The sequence below is a fragment of the Rhinolophus hipposideros genome (assembly GCF_964194185.1).
Source record: "Rhinolophus hipposideros genome assembly, chromosome: 13".
Lineage (NCBI taxonomy): Eukaryota > Metazoa > Chordata > Mammalia > Chiroptera > Rhinolophidae > Rhinolophus > Rhinolophus hipposideros.
In genome coordinates, this window is record NC_138059.1 from 5366902 (window position 1) to 5385698 (window position 18797).

The 18797-nt window shown below is 48.7% G+C and overlaps 1 protein-coding gene across 4 annotated transcripts in view; it reads left to right on the forward strand.

The window, feature by feature from the left end:
• ZFAT (zinc finger and AT-hook domain containing) overlaps positions 1-18797 on the forward strand; it is a 143324-nt gene that overhangs the window by 42443 nt on the left and 82084 nt on the right. For all 4 annotated transcript variants that reach the window (XM_081069896.1, XM_081069895.1, XM_081069898.1 and 1 more), the window contains exons 4-7: positions 3301-3489; positions 5377-5527; positions 9968-11409; positions 12249-12481. In XM_081069896.1, the coding sequence (XP_080926022.1) occupies positions 3301-3489; positions 5377-5527; positions 9968-11409; positions 12249-12481 (2015 nt within the window). The remainder of the gene's footprint in view (positions 1-3300; positions 3490-5376; positions 5528-9967; positions 11410-12248; positions 12482-18797) is intronic.

Sequence of the window (18797 nt, forward strand, 5' to 3'; positions counted from 1 at the left end):
GTGGCGCAGCTGTGCCCTCACCGTCCCAGGATCCATCTTTCCCTTCGTGACCCTCAAGATGTTGACCTGGTCCTTTGCTTGGCCTCTCAGAGCCGGTGGTTGCCTGAGTTCCAGGCCGGGGATATAGCAATGCACCGCTGAATAAGAAGGGTACTTCCTTCCTCACTAGGGAAGAAAACCATTCCCAGAAGCCCCCAGCAAACTTCTCCCCAGACGCCCATTGGCCACGCTGGGGTCCAGTAACCCCAGCTGTCCTGATGGCTGGAGCAGGACATTGCATTCTTGTTGGGACTTGGTGGGGTGGGAACTTACAGGAACTATTGTCATGTTAGGGTGAGAGCTGTGTTCTCATCCAGTCTTCTCCCCTAGGTCAGCTCACGTCTGTTTACTGATTTTTAATCTTCCAAACCTTCCTCCACTCTGGTTCACCATGCTTTTGCAGCCAGTTCTGCAGTGTATTCTTAACTTATGATGCCTAAGGCTGAGTCTAGATACAGTCCTTCCCATGCAGGGTGTGGGAGAAATGTACTGTGATCTCTCCAGCTACTTACCCATGCAAGCTGATGCTGTGTGTGCTTTTGGTCTATTCATGCTGTTAACCTGGGGTCAGCTCACGGCAAGCTGTAATTCTCGGGTCTTCTTTTTATGTGAACATATCTATTCCTGCCGTGTCACCCACATATTGAACTGTATCCCGTGGCAGATTCTCTTATAAAATGAAGCATCATTTAAAAAGCAAAAGAAATCCCATAATGTGTCGTTCCTACCTCTTTATAGCATCCATTTGATTCTGCTGTAGTTATTTATGCACGTGTGTCACCCAATATGTAGGCCACACAAAGAGCTTCTGTGACTCAGGCAATTTGTAGACCTTGTGAAACATTTTTATTATAGCCACTAAACAATAAAATAAAATGAAATGAAAACTGCCACGAGGCATGATGCAAATCAAACATCACGGAAAGTAGGCAACACTGAGAGCTGCCTACTTTGGAGATCACTGTTTGGCCCCATTCTTTAGCTTTTTAGGCGCTACCATGTTCTTTACGGGATGGGCATGATATAACGGTCCTTGACATTTTCCCCTTGGCTAAAGAGAGTGACGTCCAGTTCTGTCTGACTCATGAGCTCATCCGCTAATATCTCTTTTCAGTTCAATATTAACATGTTTAGCATTGACAGTAATTACATGAGTAAGGACCTTTCCAATCAATTCATAAAAATCTGTAAGACTGTTCCCACCAGGTCTAAAAATGTTCCAAGCACCTGGGTTACGGGAACAAGCACCAAAGGACTTTCATTTGCAGAACATAGAAAATGCGACCGTCTGTTTTGACCAGTCTGCATGAGATAGGTTCTGCCCGAGCCTCATCTGGAGAGAGCTTTCCTTCCGCCAGCACGCCTTCCTGGGAAGGTGTGCACTCTGTTTCTTCTCTCCCCGTCAGGCGTTTGTTAGTACATTGCTGTGTGGGTCTGGCTGTCGGCAGACTGGAATTGGGAAGCATGGAGGTACCCAGTTGCCCCAGGCCGTCTCCCTTTGGTTTCTCCCATTTCTCTGGCTTCTGCCTGATTACTGTGTGGTTTCGACTTCAGCTCGCTGATAATTCTAGCGCTTTCCAAGCACCCACTGTCCACCTGTCTGTGTGCCCATCTGACAACCATCCACCCACCTCACCTCACACACATCTCTAATAAAGGGCTTCATGGAATGGTTCCTGTCTACTCGTCATAAAGTTCCAAAGAAGTGATTCTTGGGCAAGTTATGTCAGGGTTGTGGCTGTGATTCTAAGGAATTGACCTGTTCCTTCCCTTAATTTCTTTCTTGCTTAGGACTCGAATAGCATGCATCCAAGAGCTCTGGCTCCGTTAGTCTTCACTTTGATATCAAAATACTTCTTACCCCTGCGGCTAATGCCAAGTTCAGCATGAAGTTAGCTGTTGTCCTGTGGCTGACATATCCATTCTTTAGTGTGTTTGTGTGTCTTTTGAACCTACCCTGTTCGTTCTGCCCAGTGGTGGTACAGATTTAAAACACAGATTTAGTCTAGCCGCCCTCCCCCTCCCCCACAATGCTTCGGGGGTTTACCACTGCCTTTGGAATAGCAGGGCACAGGCAGGTCACATGTGGCCTCACACATGTCTTGTTTGGCTCCCCCGTTTTAAGAAATTTTAGCTTAGAGTCAACCCTGAAAAATCAGATTCGTGTAAAAATCTGGGTTTCCAGTCTCCCTTTGAATAGTCAAAATATCTGGTGGCTGTGCCCCAGGAGCGGGCAGAGCAGTTCTGGCTGGAGCTGGGGCCTGTGTCCTGTCGTCTGAGCCCCACTCGGCCAGCATCATTCACTCGTGCTACTTGGCTGGTCTCCATGAGCACTGGAATTTCACCCCTGGCACTCACTGAAGGAAGATCCAAAGGAAGATTCCAGACTTCTCATGGCATTCCGGGCCCTCTATGACCTAGCTTTTATTTATTTCTGCTTCTCTGCTTCTCCGTGAAGTTAGCTGCACAGGACGCTTGGCTAACGTGTGCTCCTTATCTCTGCCGTCCTTTCTGCTAATGGAATGCCTCCCTTTTTACCACCCCCGCTCCTCTGCCCCATGCGTCTTTGGCATTACCTGTTCCCCACAGCTCCCAACCACAGTGTCGTAAACGCCTGTTTTCTATAGTTAACGGAAGGGTTGCCTCCCCAGAAAGTGTTTTCTGACCTCTTACGTAGAATCGTCCACCCCTTCCTGTAATTGTCCCAAAGCCCTTCTCGTTTCAGTCGGCACACTAAGGGCTGCCCTTGAATGCCCGTTTGCATGTCTGTCTCTGCCAGCAGAAGACAGGGCTTTCAGGGGCAGAGTCTGAGCGTGTGCCTTATTGGTCTATGTACACCATGGCTGGGACATGGGCCATGCCTACTAATTGTGAGCCGAGTATGTGAATGGTTTCCTCTCAGGCTGTAAATCTTGGAGACTTTATCCTCTGTGCAGTGTTGTTTATTAAAGACGCTAAAGAATGGGGGGTTCATGAAAACAAGACGAGGGGCTATGCCTGCTTTATCAACTGTGTGTCCCAAGTGCCTCGGGGGTAGCCTAGGTGGCAGGGGTGCAATGAATATTTACTGAATCAAATGAAAGACTGAAGAACCAAAGACGATGTCCAAGCCAAGGCAGTGGCCTATGGTGTACTGTGGATCGATGCCCTTGTCACACCTGTCCATTTCCTTTCCTGCCCCATAAAAAGCGTTATGTGCGCTCTCCAAGTCTGTCACTGCTATAAAAGGGTATTTTATACATCTTGGCATTTGCTTCTCAGGGAACGAATCTGACCTTGAACTGGAAAAGAAGTTTAAGGAAGAAGATCGAGATAAAGCCCCGAGGAGACCGCGGTCCCAGAGAGCAGAGAAAGTCCAGAAGATCTCCTCAGGAAAGGAGGCCGGGCAGATTTCCGGAGCGAAGAAACCCATCATAAGTGTGGTTTTAACCGCACACGAAGCTATCCCAGGTGATCTCAAAAGCAGGAAGAAACAAAATGAGATTCTTTTTTTAGAACTTTTTATTTATTTTCAGTGTGTGTTTCCAGGACGCATCAGCTCCAAATCAAGTAGTTGTCTCAATCTAGCAGTGGAGGGCGCAGCTCACAGTGGCCCATGTGGGGATCGAATTGGCAACCTTGTTGTTAAGAGCACCGCGCTCTAACCACCTGAGCTAAGCGGCCACCCCCAAAATGGGACTCTTGGCAAGGCTGTACCAGGGGCAGCCTGACAGCTTAGGCCCCGTGATCCGGGCAGCTTGCTCACTGATGGGCTCTGCATTTATTTCCCCACTAATCTGGGACTCCGGCAGACCTGTTACTACCCGGGGCTGCTGGAGATAACGTGCAGAGAGGAGGTAGGGAGGGCTGCTCCCTCTGCTGCCACTACCTCTGCCATTCCAGTGGCCCCTCAGGAGCAGCGGCCAAGGAGGGGGTTTCTTTCCTTTGCTCCCCTCACCCAGCCCGTCTCCTGGATGCCCTCCTTCCACCTCACTGCGCTCAGCAGGGCCGTCCCAAGTGTGAGACAGACCTACTCAGACAGACTAAGCCGGTACCTCTCCAAGACCCACACTAATTATTCAATTCCCTCTGTCTGATTTCTCTTTTGCATTTGTAGTGGGTTCATCAAATATTTATTTGTAATGCTGGAAATTTCTCTCTCTTTCATTCCATATAAAATAGCAAGTGGATATCTTATACTACTTTTTAAAAAAAGGTTTCTTCCAGGAAGGGATACTTTAGACTAAAAGCAGTTTATGACAATAGATTCCACAGTATAATAATTTTTTTTTCCCTATCCATTTGGGGTGATAGGTGTCAAATAAAATTAAAAAAAAAAATCAAGTTTAGGATTTTAAAAACAGCTACAGTCTTTTAAGCACGTATTTCCGATGCTAGTAGTAACTCGTTATTTGAAGTGAAAACACTGAATAAATTCCTCTTTATACTTCAGTGCTGAGTAAGGTCATACATAGATTATTATCCACCTATAATTATGTGACCAGGAGAACTTTCTGGAAAGTCACTTTGTCTGCCCTGCCCTACTTCAGAGTAGTAGTATTCGTGGAAATGAAAGTCACAGAACAGAGGTTTCTGTACTCAGCCATCTTTTGAGGATGTTTCTAGAATAATTTCTTAAAACTTGATGGTAGTATCTTGAGATTTCTATAAAGTGGGGGGGAGTGAAAAGTATAATTAATTTCCTGTGCTGTTCCGGAAACAAAGGGCAGATTGGAGCCTTTTCTTTAACGCACTTGACACATATGTGTGTATATGTGCGTACATACGTACACATGTGCATGAAGTGCCCGCTGCTGTACCAGGCCTGCGATCTTTTCACATCATAGAATTGCACAAGTGAAGGTGACCTTGGGTCTTCCTTTGCAAACCCTTCATTTCCTGGGTTGGAAGCAGAGGCCCAGAGGTGGTGGCTAGTGTCTTATTTGGGACTGGACTCCAGGCAGCTCAGTGCCTGTTCACCCTGGGTTAGTGGATTCCACTAGGGCACACTGCCTTGATGCCACTTGACGTTTATGCAAAGTTTGATACACGTGGTCCCGTGTAAAACCTTGCAGGTATACATACGTGTGTATCTATATGATCTTTTTTTAAAAAAAATAAATAGATCAAGCAGAGATATACCTCAGGACATTTTCATAGATTATTAGAAAACTTGCCTCTTCCCTTCCACACACACACACACACACACAGGTTAAATGTGCAAACTGAAAGAAAACTACTATCTTGCATGGGTGACACACAGTAGAGAAATACACCTTCCAGGCTCAGCTCCCTCCACTGGGTGGGGTCAGGACCACTCATGGTGCCTCTAACACAGTGCATTGTGCCTCCTCTCAGGTGCCACCAAGATTATTCCAGTGGAGGCTGGCCCCCCAGAAACAGGTGCCGCCAACCCCGAGGCCACCTTGGCCGACCTGGCACCTCGGAGAGGGTACCAGGAGTATGCCATTCAGCAGACTCCATATGAGCAGCCCATGAAGTCCAGCAGGTAAGTGTCCATTGTGTGTGACTGCAAACAGAGATGGGGCTCCAGTGACCACCCCCGAGGGCGCGAGGATTCGCACGTTCGTTTATCAGGACTCTCCTTTGTAAAGGGCACTGGTTTCTTGATTTAACCTAAGAATCAACCCCTCCATTATGGCCTGGTCATGACCCACTGTGCGTGTTCTCCACACGTTCCCCAGGTTCTGTCTCAGCGATGACATGTACACGATGAGGTAAACGAGCGCAGAGCCCCTGAGCTCTGCAGACACCTTCCAAGCTGAGAGGAAAACCAAAGCAAATGCCCATCACCAATGGATCCCCTCTGTTTCTGGAAGAGGGGAAATGAGGTGTTTTGGAGAGAGAATAAACGTTAGTGCTAGTTAGACCTGGCTTGACTCTAGACTCTTCTACTAGAGTTCAGCTCGGCAGGTTAAACACCTGTTATGTGTCAGGCACTGGGGATATGAGAGAGAACGGGACCGACAGGATCACTGCCCGGATGAAGCTATCACTCTGCTGTGAGTTGACACACGGGAGTTTGCCTCCGGCCTTTGTTGTACCAAGCGCAGGATTGTCCCGCAGAATCTGACGAGTTTAGCGGTGAGAATAAATGTCAAAAGAGAGGGAAAGTGTCTGGCGCCTGCTGTGCTCCTGTTAAACTAACGTAGCATCATGTGGGTTGCTTCATTAATTTGTCGCTTCAGTCCACTGTTCTTTCTTGCAAATGTGAGCAACTGAATTTATTGATGAAGTTGTAAAAATACTCATTCCTTCCGCAAGACGGTAACGGCATTAAATTTGAAGATCATTCTGTTCTCAACTCAGGTTGATTTGTAGACCTTGGCTAATTATCTTCGTATTTCAGGGTCTGTTGGGGAGGGGGTCAACTAAATGCTATTCCCATTACAGATAAATAATGCTCGATGTTTAATGAACAGATCTAGGCTGTATTCCTCTTGTCATGCATTCTGTTACTATGTTACAGTATCCACCATAAAATAGTTATGAAAGAGACGTTTTTGCATGACGATTTTGCTTTGTAAACTATAGATTCAAACTTTTAGGTTATAGCAACATGTCAATTAGGTTATATCAATTAGGTTCTCCCACAAACATGGTACAGATTTATTTTGTAGGAAATTTTGGGAGCCCAGAAAACTAGAAAAAAAATCATTTGTAATTCCATTGCCCTAAGATAGCCGCTATTAATATTATTAATGTATTTCCTTCCAGCCTTTTTTCAGTCCCTATATTTTATAAAATTGAGTTTATGTTTTATGAGCAATTTTGTATCTTGCCTTTCATGTGAATCACATTGTAGTCACTTCCCTCTGATGCTGCTATTATGCACACACCCCGTTCTTAGCTACATGCTGTAGCGTCCTGAGGATATGCTATGACCCCCTCAACTCTGGGCACTGCAGCCACTGAGACCTTTGTAAAACACCCATTCGATTGTACCCTTTAAGGCCTCACGTTGTCCTTAGGAGAGTTTGGCCACTGGGCCTACAGGGCTGCCAGCTCTCCCCCCGACCCCCGCTCCTGTACACTGTCTGGTTCTCTGGGCTCCAGCTTCTGCGTCAGCCATCTGGGCCCTTTTCACTTCCTTGATCTCTCCTTGCAGGTGCTTTTTCCTCACCCCGGATGGCTCCCCTCCATTGAGTCATCCTCTGCCATCGACTCCAATGTCCAGTCCTCAGGGCGGCCTGCCCTGTCCCCTGGACTCAGAGCGTCTTGCCTTTTTCCATCACAACGGGGAGCTGATGGTCTTTATCCGATCATTTTTATGGCTATTATGCTAGCCAATCATTTCTCGAGGAGGTGTGCTTTAGAGAGCACGAGTTGTATTTGTTTTTACTGCTATCATATCCCTACTGCCTGGAATACTTTTTTGAATGAATGAATGAATGAGTGAAAAAAAAAATGTGCCAAGTAGGTCCCTATGTTGGGAACTTCAGACAGCTTCCCACTCTCAACTGTTGTGAGACATAGTGCAGTGAGTACCTTCATCCACATTTTGTATTCGTTTTTTCAGATAGAGTCCCAGAATTGGAATGACTGAATCAAGGGGTCTGGCCTTGTAAACCGATTGCCTGATTGCTTCCTAGAATGCAGTGGGTGAGAGTGCCTGTCTCACTGAATAGGGGACATTTGAGTAAAAGAACCTAAAGGACTCGTGTGACTTTGCAGCTGTGCACCAGTTCCCAGCCAGTGGCTTACTCTTGTAGTCAGATACAGGCTGCTTGGCGTCTTCACCAGATTCCTTCTCTTTGACGGAAATAAGGCACTAAGGCCTTTACCAGGTAATTGTGTGTAACACACACGCACACCACCGCGAAAGATTCTCCTAAGACCATAGAGATCTTGCATCAGAGAAGGAAATACCGTGATGTGTTTATTTAGTGAGCAGTATGAGTCCAGGGTTTCTTTCTTTGGTGTTCTTTGTACCAATACAATTGATCGCCTTCTAGATAGAGTCAGCATTTGAGAAAGATCCCAATGAGTTTCCTTAAATTAGCCTTGGGTTTAGCAGGCAGGCATAGCCATAACTTTCACATTTGAATATGTTAATTACATCATGTGAATCGTACGCTGTAGTGTTTATGGCCTGCGATCCATTTAAATATTTTTAATTTAAGAACAAGGCCACCTGTGTTGATCAAACATAGTTGTATGGAGAGTTCCATGAAGACAGGCTTTGCAGTCATAGTGGGTACAGTTTGATGGCATCTGATTAACAGCACCATGTGGTTGGTAGTTACTCGGAGGACTTTCTTGGAGAACTCGACCCACGGGCCGGAGGGAGTAGTGACGGGCAAGAGGAAGCCTCCCTCCCCCGCCTCTGGCTCATCTGCCAATTCCTGTCTCCAGTGCATGTCATAGCACTTCAGTGTGTTATTCATTGATTTTAGAAGCAAGGGGTGACTGTTCCAACAGCCATGGAAGCCCCACCCGGGGGCCTTCTCCATGCGTACAGTCCCACTGGGGAGCTGGTTGGTATGAACAGATTTCAGGCAATTAGAGGTTGAGGAGGAATGTGCTGGCTATGGAGGCAGGCATTCTGCTCGGGTTCATATCCTGGCTTCCCCACTTACTAATTATGTGACCTTGGGTGAATACTCAGTTTTGTTATCTGTAAAATGGGTATAATAATAGAGTTGTGATTAAATAAGGCTTGGCGTATGCTAAGTACTCAGTAATTGTTAGCTATTATTTCTACCGTCTCATTCAGCATACCCACTGCCATATCGAAAGAGAAAGGGTGCACGAGGCAGACTATACTTTTACTCTCCATCACATACACGAAATCTAACACAGTGCCTGAAACACTTTGGCAAGTGTTAATAAATGGCAATCATTTATTAAGAAACGATGCATGAGGTTAATAAACGGCACCTGAACAGCAATCTTATTTACCCTGCCTGAGTTCAAAACCAGTCGTGATGGAGGAGGAGGAAGACAGAGATTGAAACTTCAGCTCTATTACTGATAGAGCTGTGGGAGAAGAGTGTGGTGCAGCCACACGGAGCTCCCTGTGAGAGTACCGCAGAGCTGGTCAGCCTGACCGCCTCCCCACCACAGTCCTGGACCGTTGCTGGTCAGGCCCACGGACGCCCACTTAGCTGAGAGCTTACCGTGCCACGTGCTGTCCAGGGGCAGATGCTTCCTCACCAGGAAGAGAGAGGCGAGCTCGCTCGGGAAGGCTGGGTCTGTTCCAGACCCATCGATCAGATATGTCAATTTACTTATCCTGGGAAGAAGTGAGGCTGTGGAGAAAGGCCAGCACTCTTTCACTTAACGGGTGGTCCTCACATGCATACTTGCAGCCAAGGCAAAGGAAGGCTGTCACCTGATGGCTGGTTGAATGAATAGGCAACTCTGGATTACTGAAGCTGTTGAGCCAACCTGAGCAGATTGTATATAGTCTCACACAGCAGACCGAGTGCGTGTCATTAGGCCTGGTGCCGTTAAAAAACCCCGGAATACATTCGGGTTGGCTTTGGAATGTGGCTGTCGTGTACGTGGTGAATGTCACACCCCTCTTCCCCCTTCCTCCTCTTGCTCCCTCTTCCTTGTTCTGTGCTCAGATGTCTCTTCTTCAGCAAGTTTTCCCAGTCACTTGAATCTAGGTTAGACGTCTCTGTCTTTTCCAAGCCCTCACATCCTCCTATCGACACTTAGCACGCCGGTGCAGCGGTGTGCTGACCCGCCGTCTCTCCCCCAGGCTGTGAGCCCCCAAGGAACAGAGACCACCCTTCCCTCTCTGTGTGCCTGGTCCGTGCCGGGTCCTCTGGTCCTGGGTGCCTATGAGCGAATGCGCACATCCGTCCTCAGTCCCACTCCGCTGAGGTCAGAACCTTTGGTGTTGGCCCCGTAGAACGGTGCGCAAGGCCCCTGGGCCTGTGCCGTCTCCGGCTGTAACGCTGCTGTCCTCTGTTCCCAGGCTAGGGCCCACCCAGCTGAAGATCTTCACCTGCGAGTACTGCAATAAGGTCTTCAAGTTCAAGCACTCCCTGCAGGCTCACCTGAGGATCCACACCAACGAGAAGCCGTACGCCTGCTCCCACTGCAGCTACGCCAGCGCCATCAAGGCCAACCTGAACGTGCACCTGCGCAAGCACACCGGCGAGAAGTTCTGCTGCGACGACTGCTCGTTCACCTGCCTGAGCAAGGGCCACCTGAAGGTGCACGTGGAGCGCGTGCACAAGAAGATCAAGCAGCACTGCCGCTTCTGCAAGAAGAAGTACTCGGACGTCAAGAACCTCATCAGGCACATCCGGGACGTGCACGACCCGCAGGACAAGAAGGTCCAGGAGGCCCTGGACGAGCTCCGCCTGCTGACCAGGGAGGGCAAGCGGCAGCTGCTGTACGACTGCCACATCTGTGAGCGCAAGTTCAAGAACGAGCTGGACCGCGACCGCCACATGCTAGTTCATGGTGACAAGTGGCCCTTTGCCTGCGAGCTCTGCGGCCACGGGGCCACCAAGTACCAGGCGCTGGAGCTGCACGTCCGGAAACACCCCTTTGTGTATGTCTGTGCCATATGCCTGAAGAAGTTTGTCAGCTCCATCAGGCTGCGCTCCCACATCAAGGAGGCACACGGGGCCTCCCAGGAGGCCGTGGTCTTCACCAGCTCCATCAACCAGAGCTTCTGCCTTCTGGAGCCTGGGGGGGACATCCAGCAAGAAGCCTTGGGGAGCCAGCTGCAGCTGGCGGAAGAGGAATTTGTGTTCCAGGGGGTGAATGCTCGGAAGGAGGTGGCCTGCCCTGGGGAGGCCCAGTCTGAGGAGGGACAGAAGGGGCCAGAGGCCCCCGTGGAGGTGCCTGCCCCGACGGTGCTCGTGGCCACCCCCCAGGCCGAGAGCGCCACCCTGCCCTCCTGTGATCTGGGAGCTGCGGAACTTGCCTCGGACCCCCATTCGCATGCAGTAGTTTCTGGTGAACTTCTGATGAGAAACGATACCTCCTCTGCTGAGACTCACGCTGACCCCGAGAAGACCCTGGACACCCAGCACGGAGGCTCTGCCCAAACTCAGGGCGAAGCAGTTAAGCTGCTGCTACCCAAGGCTAGAAGCCCCAGCGCAAACCAGGAGACCCAGGGTTCCCCAGGGGAAGGGCCGAAGACGGCTGCCCTGCCATCCGATGGACCAGATCCCAGTGGGTGTCTCAGGTCAAACCCAGATGAGGCCTCAGACCTGCCTCCGGTAACCGGTGGGAGGGATGTGGCCCCGGGCCAGCCTGACTCTTGCACAGCTGCCCCCGAGCACCGGGCCAGCATGAGCGCGTTCATGAGGATCCTGGACAGTTTACAGAAGAGGCGAATGGACACCGGCTTGTGCGAGAGGATCCGGAAGGTGTACGGAGACCTGGAGTGTGAATACTGTGGTAAGGAGAGGCAGCACGGGGCATGCGGCCGATGGGCCCTCATTCCCACAGGCCATCCATCCCCACCTTGCTTTGGGTCACCTCATGTTTGATTTGAGCTCATGTCTCTTTGCACAGAACAGCTTCTAAGCGAGCTACCAAGCTAGCCTCCATTTTTAGAGAGCTATGGGTGGACGCCCGTGTTGCACATTAGTATTTGAGATCTTTGTGAAGGCAGCCGGGGAGACGGGACCGTGGACCGTTGGGCTCGGTCGGGCGTGCATGCAGAGGTTTAGCCCACGGCCTCTGCCAGAACTTTAACCAAGAAGAGTCTTTTCTGGCACATGACATGTTTAAAATAGAGCTTTAAGTTGTGGCCGTGTTCTAGGTGAGCGGAGAGGTTACCAAAGTGGCTGCAGCTCCTTGTAGGGAGGCCCCGGATAGAACCTTCTCGTCCTAGTGCCCGCATGGCCTCTGAGCCTCCTGGAGAGCTGGCAGCGCGGGAAGCAAGAGGCCCAGCTCTGGGCCCGGTGTCCCAGGTGTCAGTAGAGTTCAGAGACTCTCGGATTTATGCATGTGCATAGTAGTATTTGACACCATGATCGGCCCTCAATAAACATTTGTTTCCTCCTCTCCCAGCTCCGACATCAGGCAAAAAGAGTAGCACCCTTAATATTTGCAATCTCCCACCTCTGAAAAGTAATTTCCAGACAGACGTGTTGTGGAAAGTGTGAAGGGTGACCCAGACCAGCAGTAGAGGGAGATAAATATAGTCGTTACAAAGTCGTACTAATTGAAAGAAAAAATCAGATTCAATACAAAAGAAACTTCCTTGTTCTCACGTGAAAATATTTTTTTAGGCAAACTTTTTTGGTACCAAGTGCATTTTGATATGCATGTCCGCACCCACACCCGGGAACATCTGTATTATTGCTCCCAGTGTCATTATTCTTCCATCACCAAAAACTGCCTTAAACGCCATGTAATTCAGAAACACAGTAACATCTTGCTGAAGTGTCCCACTGACGGCTGTGACTACTCGACTCCAGATAAATATAAGCTGCAGGCCCATCTTAAAGTTCACACAGAGCTGGTAAGTAGAATCCCGGATGGCAGCCCGTGTCCCCTGGGTGCTCATGGCTTTTTCACTTTTATGCAGACGGCGGTGTCCATGCTTCATGTCCATCCAGCGTGCGCGCATCCAACCCGGACACCGGAGGGGTCTTCTCACAAAACAGGCTCTTTGCCTTGCAGGAGCCTTCACTGCGGGGTTCTTTTCTCAGGGAGCGTCTCACAAATGTTGGAAGAAAGATTAGATTGAACAAAGTGGCTTTCTATGCACATTTTTCAGCTTCGGAGAAAGTCTACAGAAGAATGTTGTACAGAATAGAAATAAAGCAAGGGTGTCTTCGATTACGCTTTAAAGAATTATTAATAACAGGGATAATAATAGTGACAGCTGCCACTAAAAGTTGTTGACAGGTTAAATTAGTTAATGCCTGTAACGTGTTAGGCACAGTGTTTGCTTCCCAGTAAGAGCACAGTAAATGTGGACAACCAGGATTGTCAAACAATTTGTGTTATTTGTAGGAAACGGTGAGAATATCTGTGAAGCACTTTTATTTAAAAAAAAAAAAAGCGACGTGTTCATTCAAGGTGCTGTTAATATTCACGATGGTATAATTTGTTTAAATCTTTGGTGGTAGGTCTGGTAACACAGTGAATGACTGTTTATTGTTGCAAATCCTAATCTAACTGCAGAGCCTGACACCTGAGAGGGTCTTGAGACTTATTAATCTCATCAAGGCGGCACAGTTGGCCCCAGGTGTGGTTCCGTTTCAATGGCGTTCCTTTTTATGCCACTGGCAGCACAGCCTTCAGACATTGGAAGTTTGTGCCGCTGTTCTCTGGCATGAAAAGCACTAACACCGTAGCCGTCTGTCACCCGGGGTGAGGTCAAGGTGTTTCAGGTCTCGTGAGAAGGTCAGAACGTGCACTTGGGGTTAGATATCTGCATTCAAATACCTGCGTGAGCATTTACTACAGGCTATGTGACATTGGGCAAGGCACTTGTCCTTTCTGAGAGTCGGTCGCCTTCTGTATGAAATGCAAATATACATTAAAAAGTGTGTATGTGTTTTATGCGCACGCATGCGCACTCATACTTACACAAATATGCATAGACAGGTATGCACATATGTATACACATGGGTTTTCGTAACAGACTTTTTTCCAATTACAGCTGACATTCAATATGTATTAGTTTCTCATGTACAGCATAATGGTTAGACATTTATATCATTTACGAAGTGGTCCCCTCGGTAAGTCTAGTACACACATGTACACATGTGCACATACATTATATACTGTATGCCATGGTATATGTTACATACTGTAACACAGAACAGATATGCACACAGGTATTTGTGTATGGACACGGATCCAGAGTTATTGGGAGGGTAAAGTGGAATGCTCTAGATAACGAACTTGGCTCAGTGCTGGTGAGGTTGTCTGTGTACCATGATTGCACGCCTCTGGTACCACGTTCCTGTTTCCTCACAGAGTGGCGGTCAGGGTGGTATTGCTTCTGGTATTCTCTTAGGGCAGGGAAACCTGAGGTGGCGGAAGTTCACAGCTGTGACTTTGCCAGGAACTCACCTGAAGTCAAGGGGGCGTGAGGCCGACACGCGGACAGGGTTCTCGGGGCAGCCTTGGAGTGTAGCCGTTAAGACCAGGAACCAGACTGCCTCCCGTTTACCACGCAGTTAGCCGCAAGATGAGCCATTCAACTGCTCTGTGCCTCGGTTGACCCATCCTCAGGTGAGGATGAAGTGAGGGAACGTTCGCAAATGCCTCAGCACAGTGCCTGGCACGGAGTGAGCTTGGTACGCCGGTAACTGTTATTATTATTGTTAGTAATTATTCCGCCTGTCATTTGGGACTTGTTGCTCTGGAGTTAGACATTTGGAAACACACACTGAAGACTGACAGGAGCAAGGAGGCTGTCACAGAGCTTTGTGACCTGGGATGGCCTGTATTTTCCATCCCCGTCGTGTGTCTCAGGGATGCGTGGGGCTCAGGGTCAACCGGGGAGCATCGGGGACAAGCTCTAATAGTGTCAGCTCCAGCCTCATATGCTTTTGTTTTTCTCGGTAAACTGGCATTTCAGGAAGCCTTTCTCTTCAACTTCCTGTGGTTATGAATCTTCTTCAAAGAGACCCTCTCTTCAGTGCTGACGTTTGAGAAGCCATCCCAGGAAGTGTGTCCTGGGGGAAGGGAAGTAGCTGTTGCTGGTGTCATCCTGGGTGCGAGCCCTTGTGCTACCTTACTGAATAATTGTGCCCCTTCCAGGATGTGGGCACTGCTCTTCATTAGGCGGATTAGGTGTCTTCTATGGGAGTCATAGGAAGGTGCCCCCGGCCACACGTTGGTAAGGGGCAGAGACGGAACTCAAGCCCAGGGGTTTCTCCGTGACCCACGCTCTTGTCACGTCCCCACCCTGCCCACTTTGTGGTGGTCAGTCACGAATCTCAGCCACGCTGCTCTTGGCAGTTCTCCTGGTCACGTGTATGTCACTCAAAGGAGCGTGGCGGGGGTAGACTTTGTCTCCTGAGAGCAGGAGCTGTGTTGACACGTTCTGTGCAGTGCTTTACGCTGCAGTAATAAACGTGTCTGAAAGTCACCGCGAGAGAAGAGCAGGAAGAAGGGAGCGTGACTGTGTTGACCTTACAAACAAGGAGGTTATTCTGACTCCCGTCAACACTCCTGCTTCCTTCGACGCTGATAAAGTTGAATTTCAGTCTTTTCTCTTGCTGATATGTGCGTACTTCCATTTGAAACACTTTAAAGGTAAATGTGCTTCTGCTGCTTCTGAAGCTCGCGGACACAGGTCAGAGGCATCAATTTCTGTCGGGCGTTGGGATTTCCAACAGGAGTAAGAGCCGGTCCTGCTCTCAAGGGGCACAAGTGGACAGGGATGGCAATATGGCCGTGAGAGAGGGTGAGCAAGGCAAACACACACTAAACTGGACAGGGCTGGGTCACGGGAAAGGGGGCTGCCTGGAGGAGGAGTCCTAAGCTGGATGAGTAGGATTTGGCCAAAGGGAGAGGCAGGGAGGAAATTTCCAACAGAGGAGGCGGTACAAATCAAAGGAAGTCTTTCATATTTACATCAGGGTGTTGAATAACTAATCATTTTCCATGAAGCAGGAGGCCTGTAATTCCAGTGTAGTAGAAAGCATCATTTATGAAGATGGGTTTCAGTATTTTGAGTTCAGAAAACATTTGCCTTTTCAGCCTGTAAATTATTTCTATAATGAAGCCAAAGGTACCAAGGAAATGTTGACACAATAGGAAGATCTTCCGTTAGCTCTCATCGCTTACTTTCCCCTCCCCCCAGCCTCAGACAACCACTAATCTGCTTTCTCTCAATGGATTTGCCTGTTCTGGACATTTCTCACGGAATAATGGAGTGAATACTAGCCCTCAGGGTGGAGGCGAGGTAGCGTGGATGAGCATTGTGACAGAAAGGTGCCATATGGATGTCACCGTCCAGGCAAGGGGGAGTGGTGCTGTTCTAATGTGGAGCCAATCCTTGAGCCAGCATGGGGCTTGGTTTCCATACCTGTGATATAGGGAGACAGGGCCCGGTGTGTTGAGTCTGGTTGGGCTCTTACCCCTTTTCAACATGGAGTCGCATGCAGTGCAAAACTAAGGAAATTTAAAATAAAACCCTCACCCCCACCCCAAATGGCCCTATATCCAGGTCCATTCCAGTGGGGATAGGACTCCGGGATGAGTTAGCTAAGCTCCTGTTTCTGTGACCCTTAGAAACCATTTTTAGCTGAGGTAATGCCTAATGGTTGGAAGGTGTGCACCCGCTGAATATAGTTTCTTCTCACCACCTCTCCCCCCTTCACCCCATCAGCTACTAGATGGAGTGACTTATAGTGAGGGCTGTACTGGAATTAAGGAAATGTGGGGACCTAGTCAAGGAGTTAGTGACATTTCCGGAGCAAGCCCAGTTTTTACAGCACTGTGCAAACTTTGTGAAGGAGAGGCCAGAGAGAACACGATATTTGAACGGTGAGAGGGGACTGTGGGTTCAGGCGTGCTGGAGTTCAGACTCTGTATCCACCTCTGTTGTGATCTGGGGGAAATTTATTAGCCTTCTGGTATCTCACTTCTTTCATCTGTAAAATGCAGATAACGTACTTTCTCCTACCTCTTAGGGTTAAGGTAGACATATGTGTAGGACACCTAGGTGAGTGTTTTCTTAGTCCCTTGATCCATTAGAATGTTGTAAAATCAGTTGAGTGGACCACAACTAATAGTGTATCTTAGAAATGAAATGGAACAGAATAAAATAGAAATTATCAGTCTCGTTCACCTATACCAAGGGTAAGTATTGTTTTCCGAGACCTTTTTTCCGTGTTTCGTAGGTTTATGTGCCCATGTGTATACATGCATGTGCTGGGTGGGGATGTCAAATAGGTGACCTGTGGGTCCCATTAAATAAGTTTGTAAGTCACTGACCCAGGTGATGTAATTCATGACGTCCTGAATCAGAATCCCATGGGAGTAATTGTTATGGATGATATTCCTGGGCTCATACTACCATTGTAATTTGAGGGGGGGACCTGGGAATTTGTTACTTAAATAAGTTTCGCCTGACACAGACTTTTGAAATATCTGGAAGTGGACCATATGGTGGGTGTGTCAGTCTGTTCCCTTATCTCTGGCTTACGTTCCTTCCCAGCAGACCTACAGGTAACCCGCATGAAGGACAGTGTAGCAGTAGCGAGCGAGGGGGTGGGCACGTTTCGGTGTTGCATTCCGACTCTGCCACTCCACTGGTTAGTGGTGTGGCTTTACTACCTAACCTCTCTGGCCCCTGCTCTGTAAAGGGGGATAACAGTCCTCGCCCCCAGGCTTGCGGGGGGAACTCAGGGAGGTGGCACAGGCCCAGGCAGGTGGGGAGAGGCCAGACCACCATCGCTCGCCCTTCTTAGTAGCCACATACGTAACGTAGGAGGAAGAGGAGGAGGAATAGCAACGGTGTGTGTCCAGCCAGGCTCTGCTGGTCTCCCGACAAAGGTTTAAAATCGGTTCTGGCTCCTGTCTTTGAGAAGGACATAGTCCGTTTGGGCGACAAAGGTCCACGAATTCTAAAAATCTTACGTGCACTGACTGGAAGTAAGCTAAAATCTTAGATTGTCAACCAAACGCAGAGAAAGTATCTTTCTGGAAATAAATGACTTAGTCTGTATTATTTTTATTTTTTAAAGTAGAGGGAAATGTTATTGAACTGAAGTGGTTACGCGTAAGGTTTTTCCTTTCCCGGAGCCACAAGAGCATGGCCTTTTCTTACTTGATCACAGACCACTTTGTTCCTGTGTCTGTGAACAGCAACAGGACACAGACACTGTTGGGCTTTTATCCACAGCACCGGAGACCTTGGGTGACCAGAGCTTCCTGTGTACAAAACAGCATCCCATTAGCAAGCCCGAGGTCCAGAACTGCAGGGGCTCGGCCTGGCAAAACACAACTGCTCTCCGTAGAAAGCAAAGTTTCTGACTCTTTTCTAACTGTTCAATCAGTCACAATTTAAACGCCATCTCTCCTGTCTCTGCTCTACTTTCCGCGTGTCCGCAGTGTTTATTGGACTCTGTGTGCTCGCATTTCTCTTTCTGGCCCAGCTTGTGAGCCCCTTGAGGGCTGGGCCGGTGTCTCACATCTTTGTCCCCAGTGCAAACCCCGGCACTTAACGGGGGCCCTGGAAGGTTGGAGGAATGAAGGAGTGAGCCCACAGGACAGCAGGTACCGTCACCGTGGCCTTTTATTTCTGAGAAACTGTTCAGAGTGGAACCTCCCACCTTATATTTAAGTGCCTATCCGATAGTTTCAGGTACCTACTTAGCCAACAGTTCATACACCTGATGGCACAGAGGTGTAGCCCAAGGCAAGGTTTGCTGGATTCAGCATCAGCCCTGGGGCTGCGTCTGAACCCCAAACCTTGACTGCGGCCTCCTGCTGACACCTTCCTTCTTTCCACGTCCTGTGTTGCTTTGAAGGCCATTTCCCTCGGAGCAAACAAACCCCCAGCGCTGGGCTCTCTTACCATCATTAACTCCGAGGACCTCGCACTCTCTGCCTCTGTCAGGAATGCTTTTAACCACCACTCTTTCTAAGTTTGCTTTGTCAGTTTGGGTTTTCATCTCTGGTACGGAACTGAGGTTTTGACAAAGAAAGAAATGAGTCCGAAGAGCGCACCCCTCTCCCAGCATCCTTCCCACTGCCTGTGTCCTTCTGCCGGTCTTCAAAGGCATCAAGAAGTAGGGGGCCCTGATAAGCTCTGAGGTAAATTGCTTTCAGACTATCAGAGTAAAAGAAAAAAAAAATCAAATAGC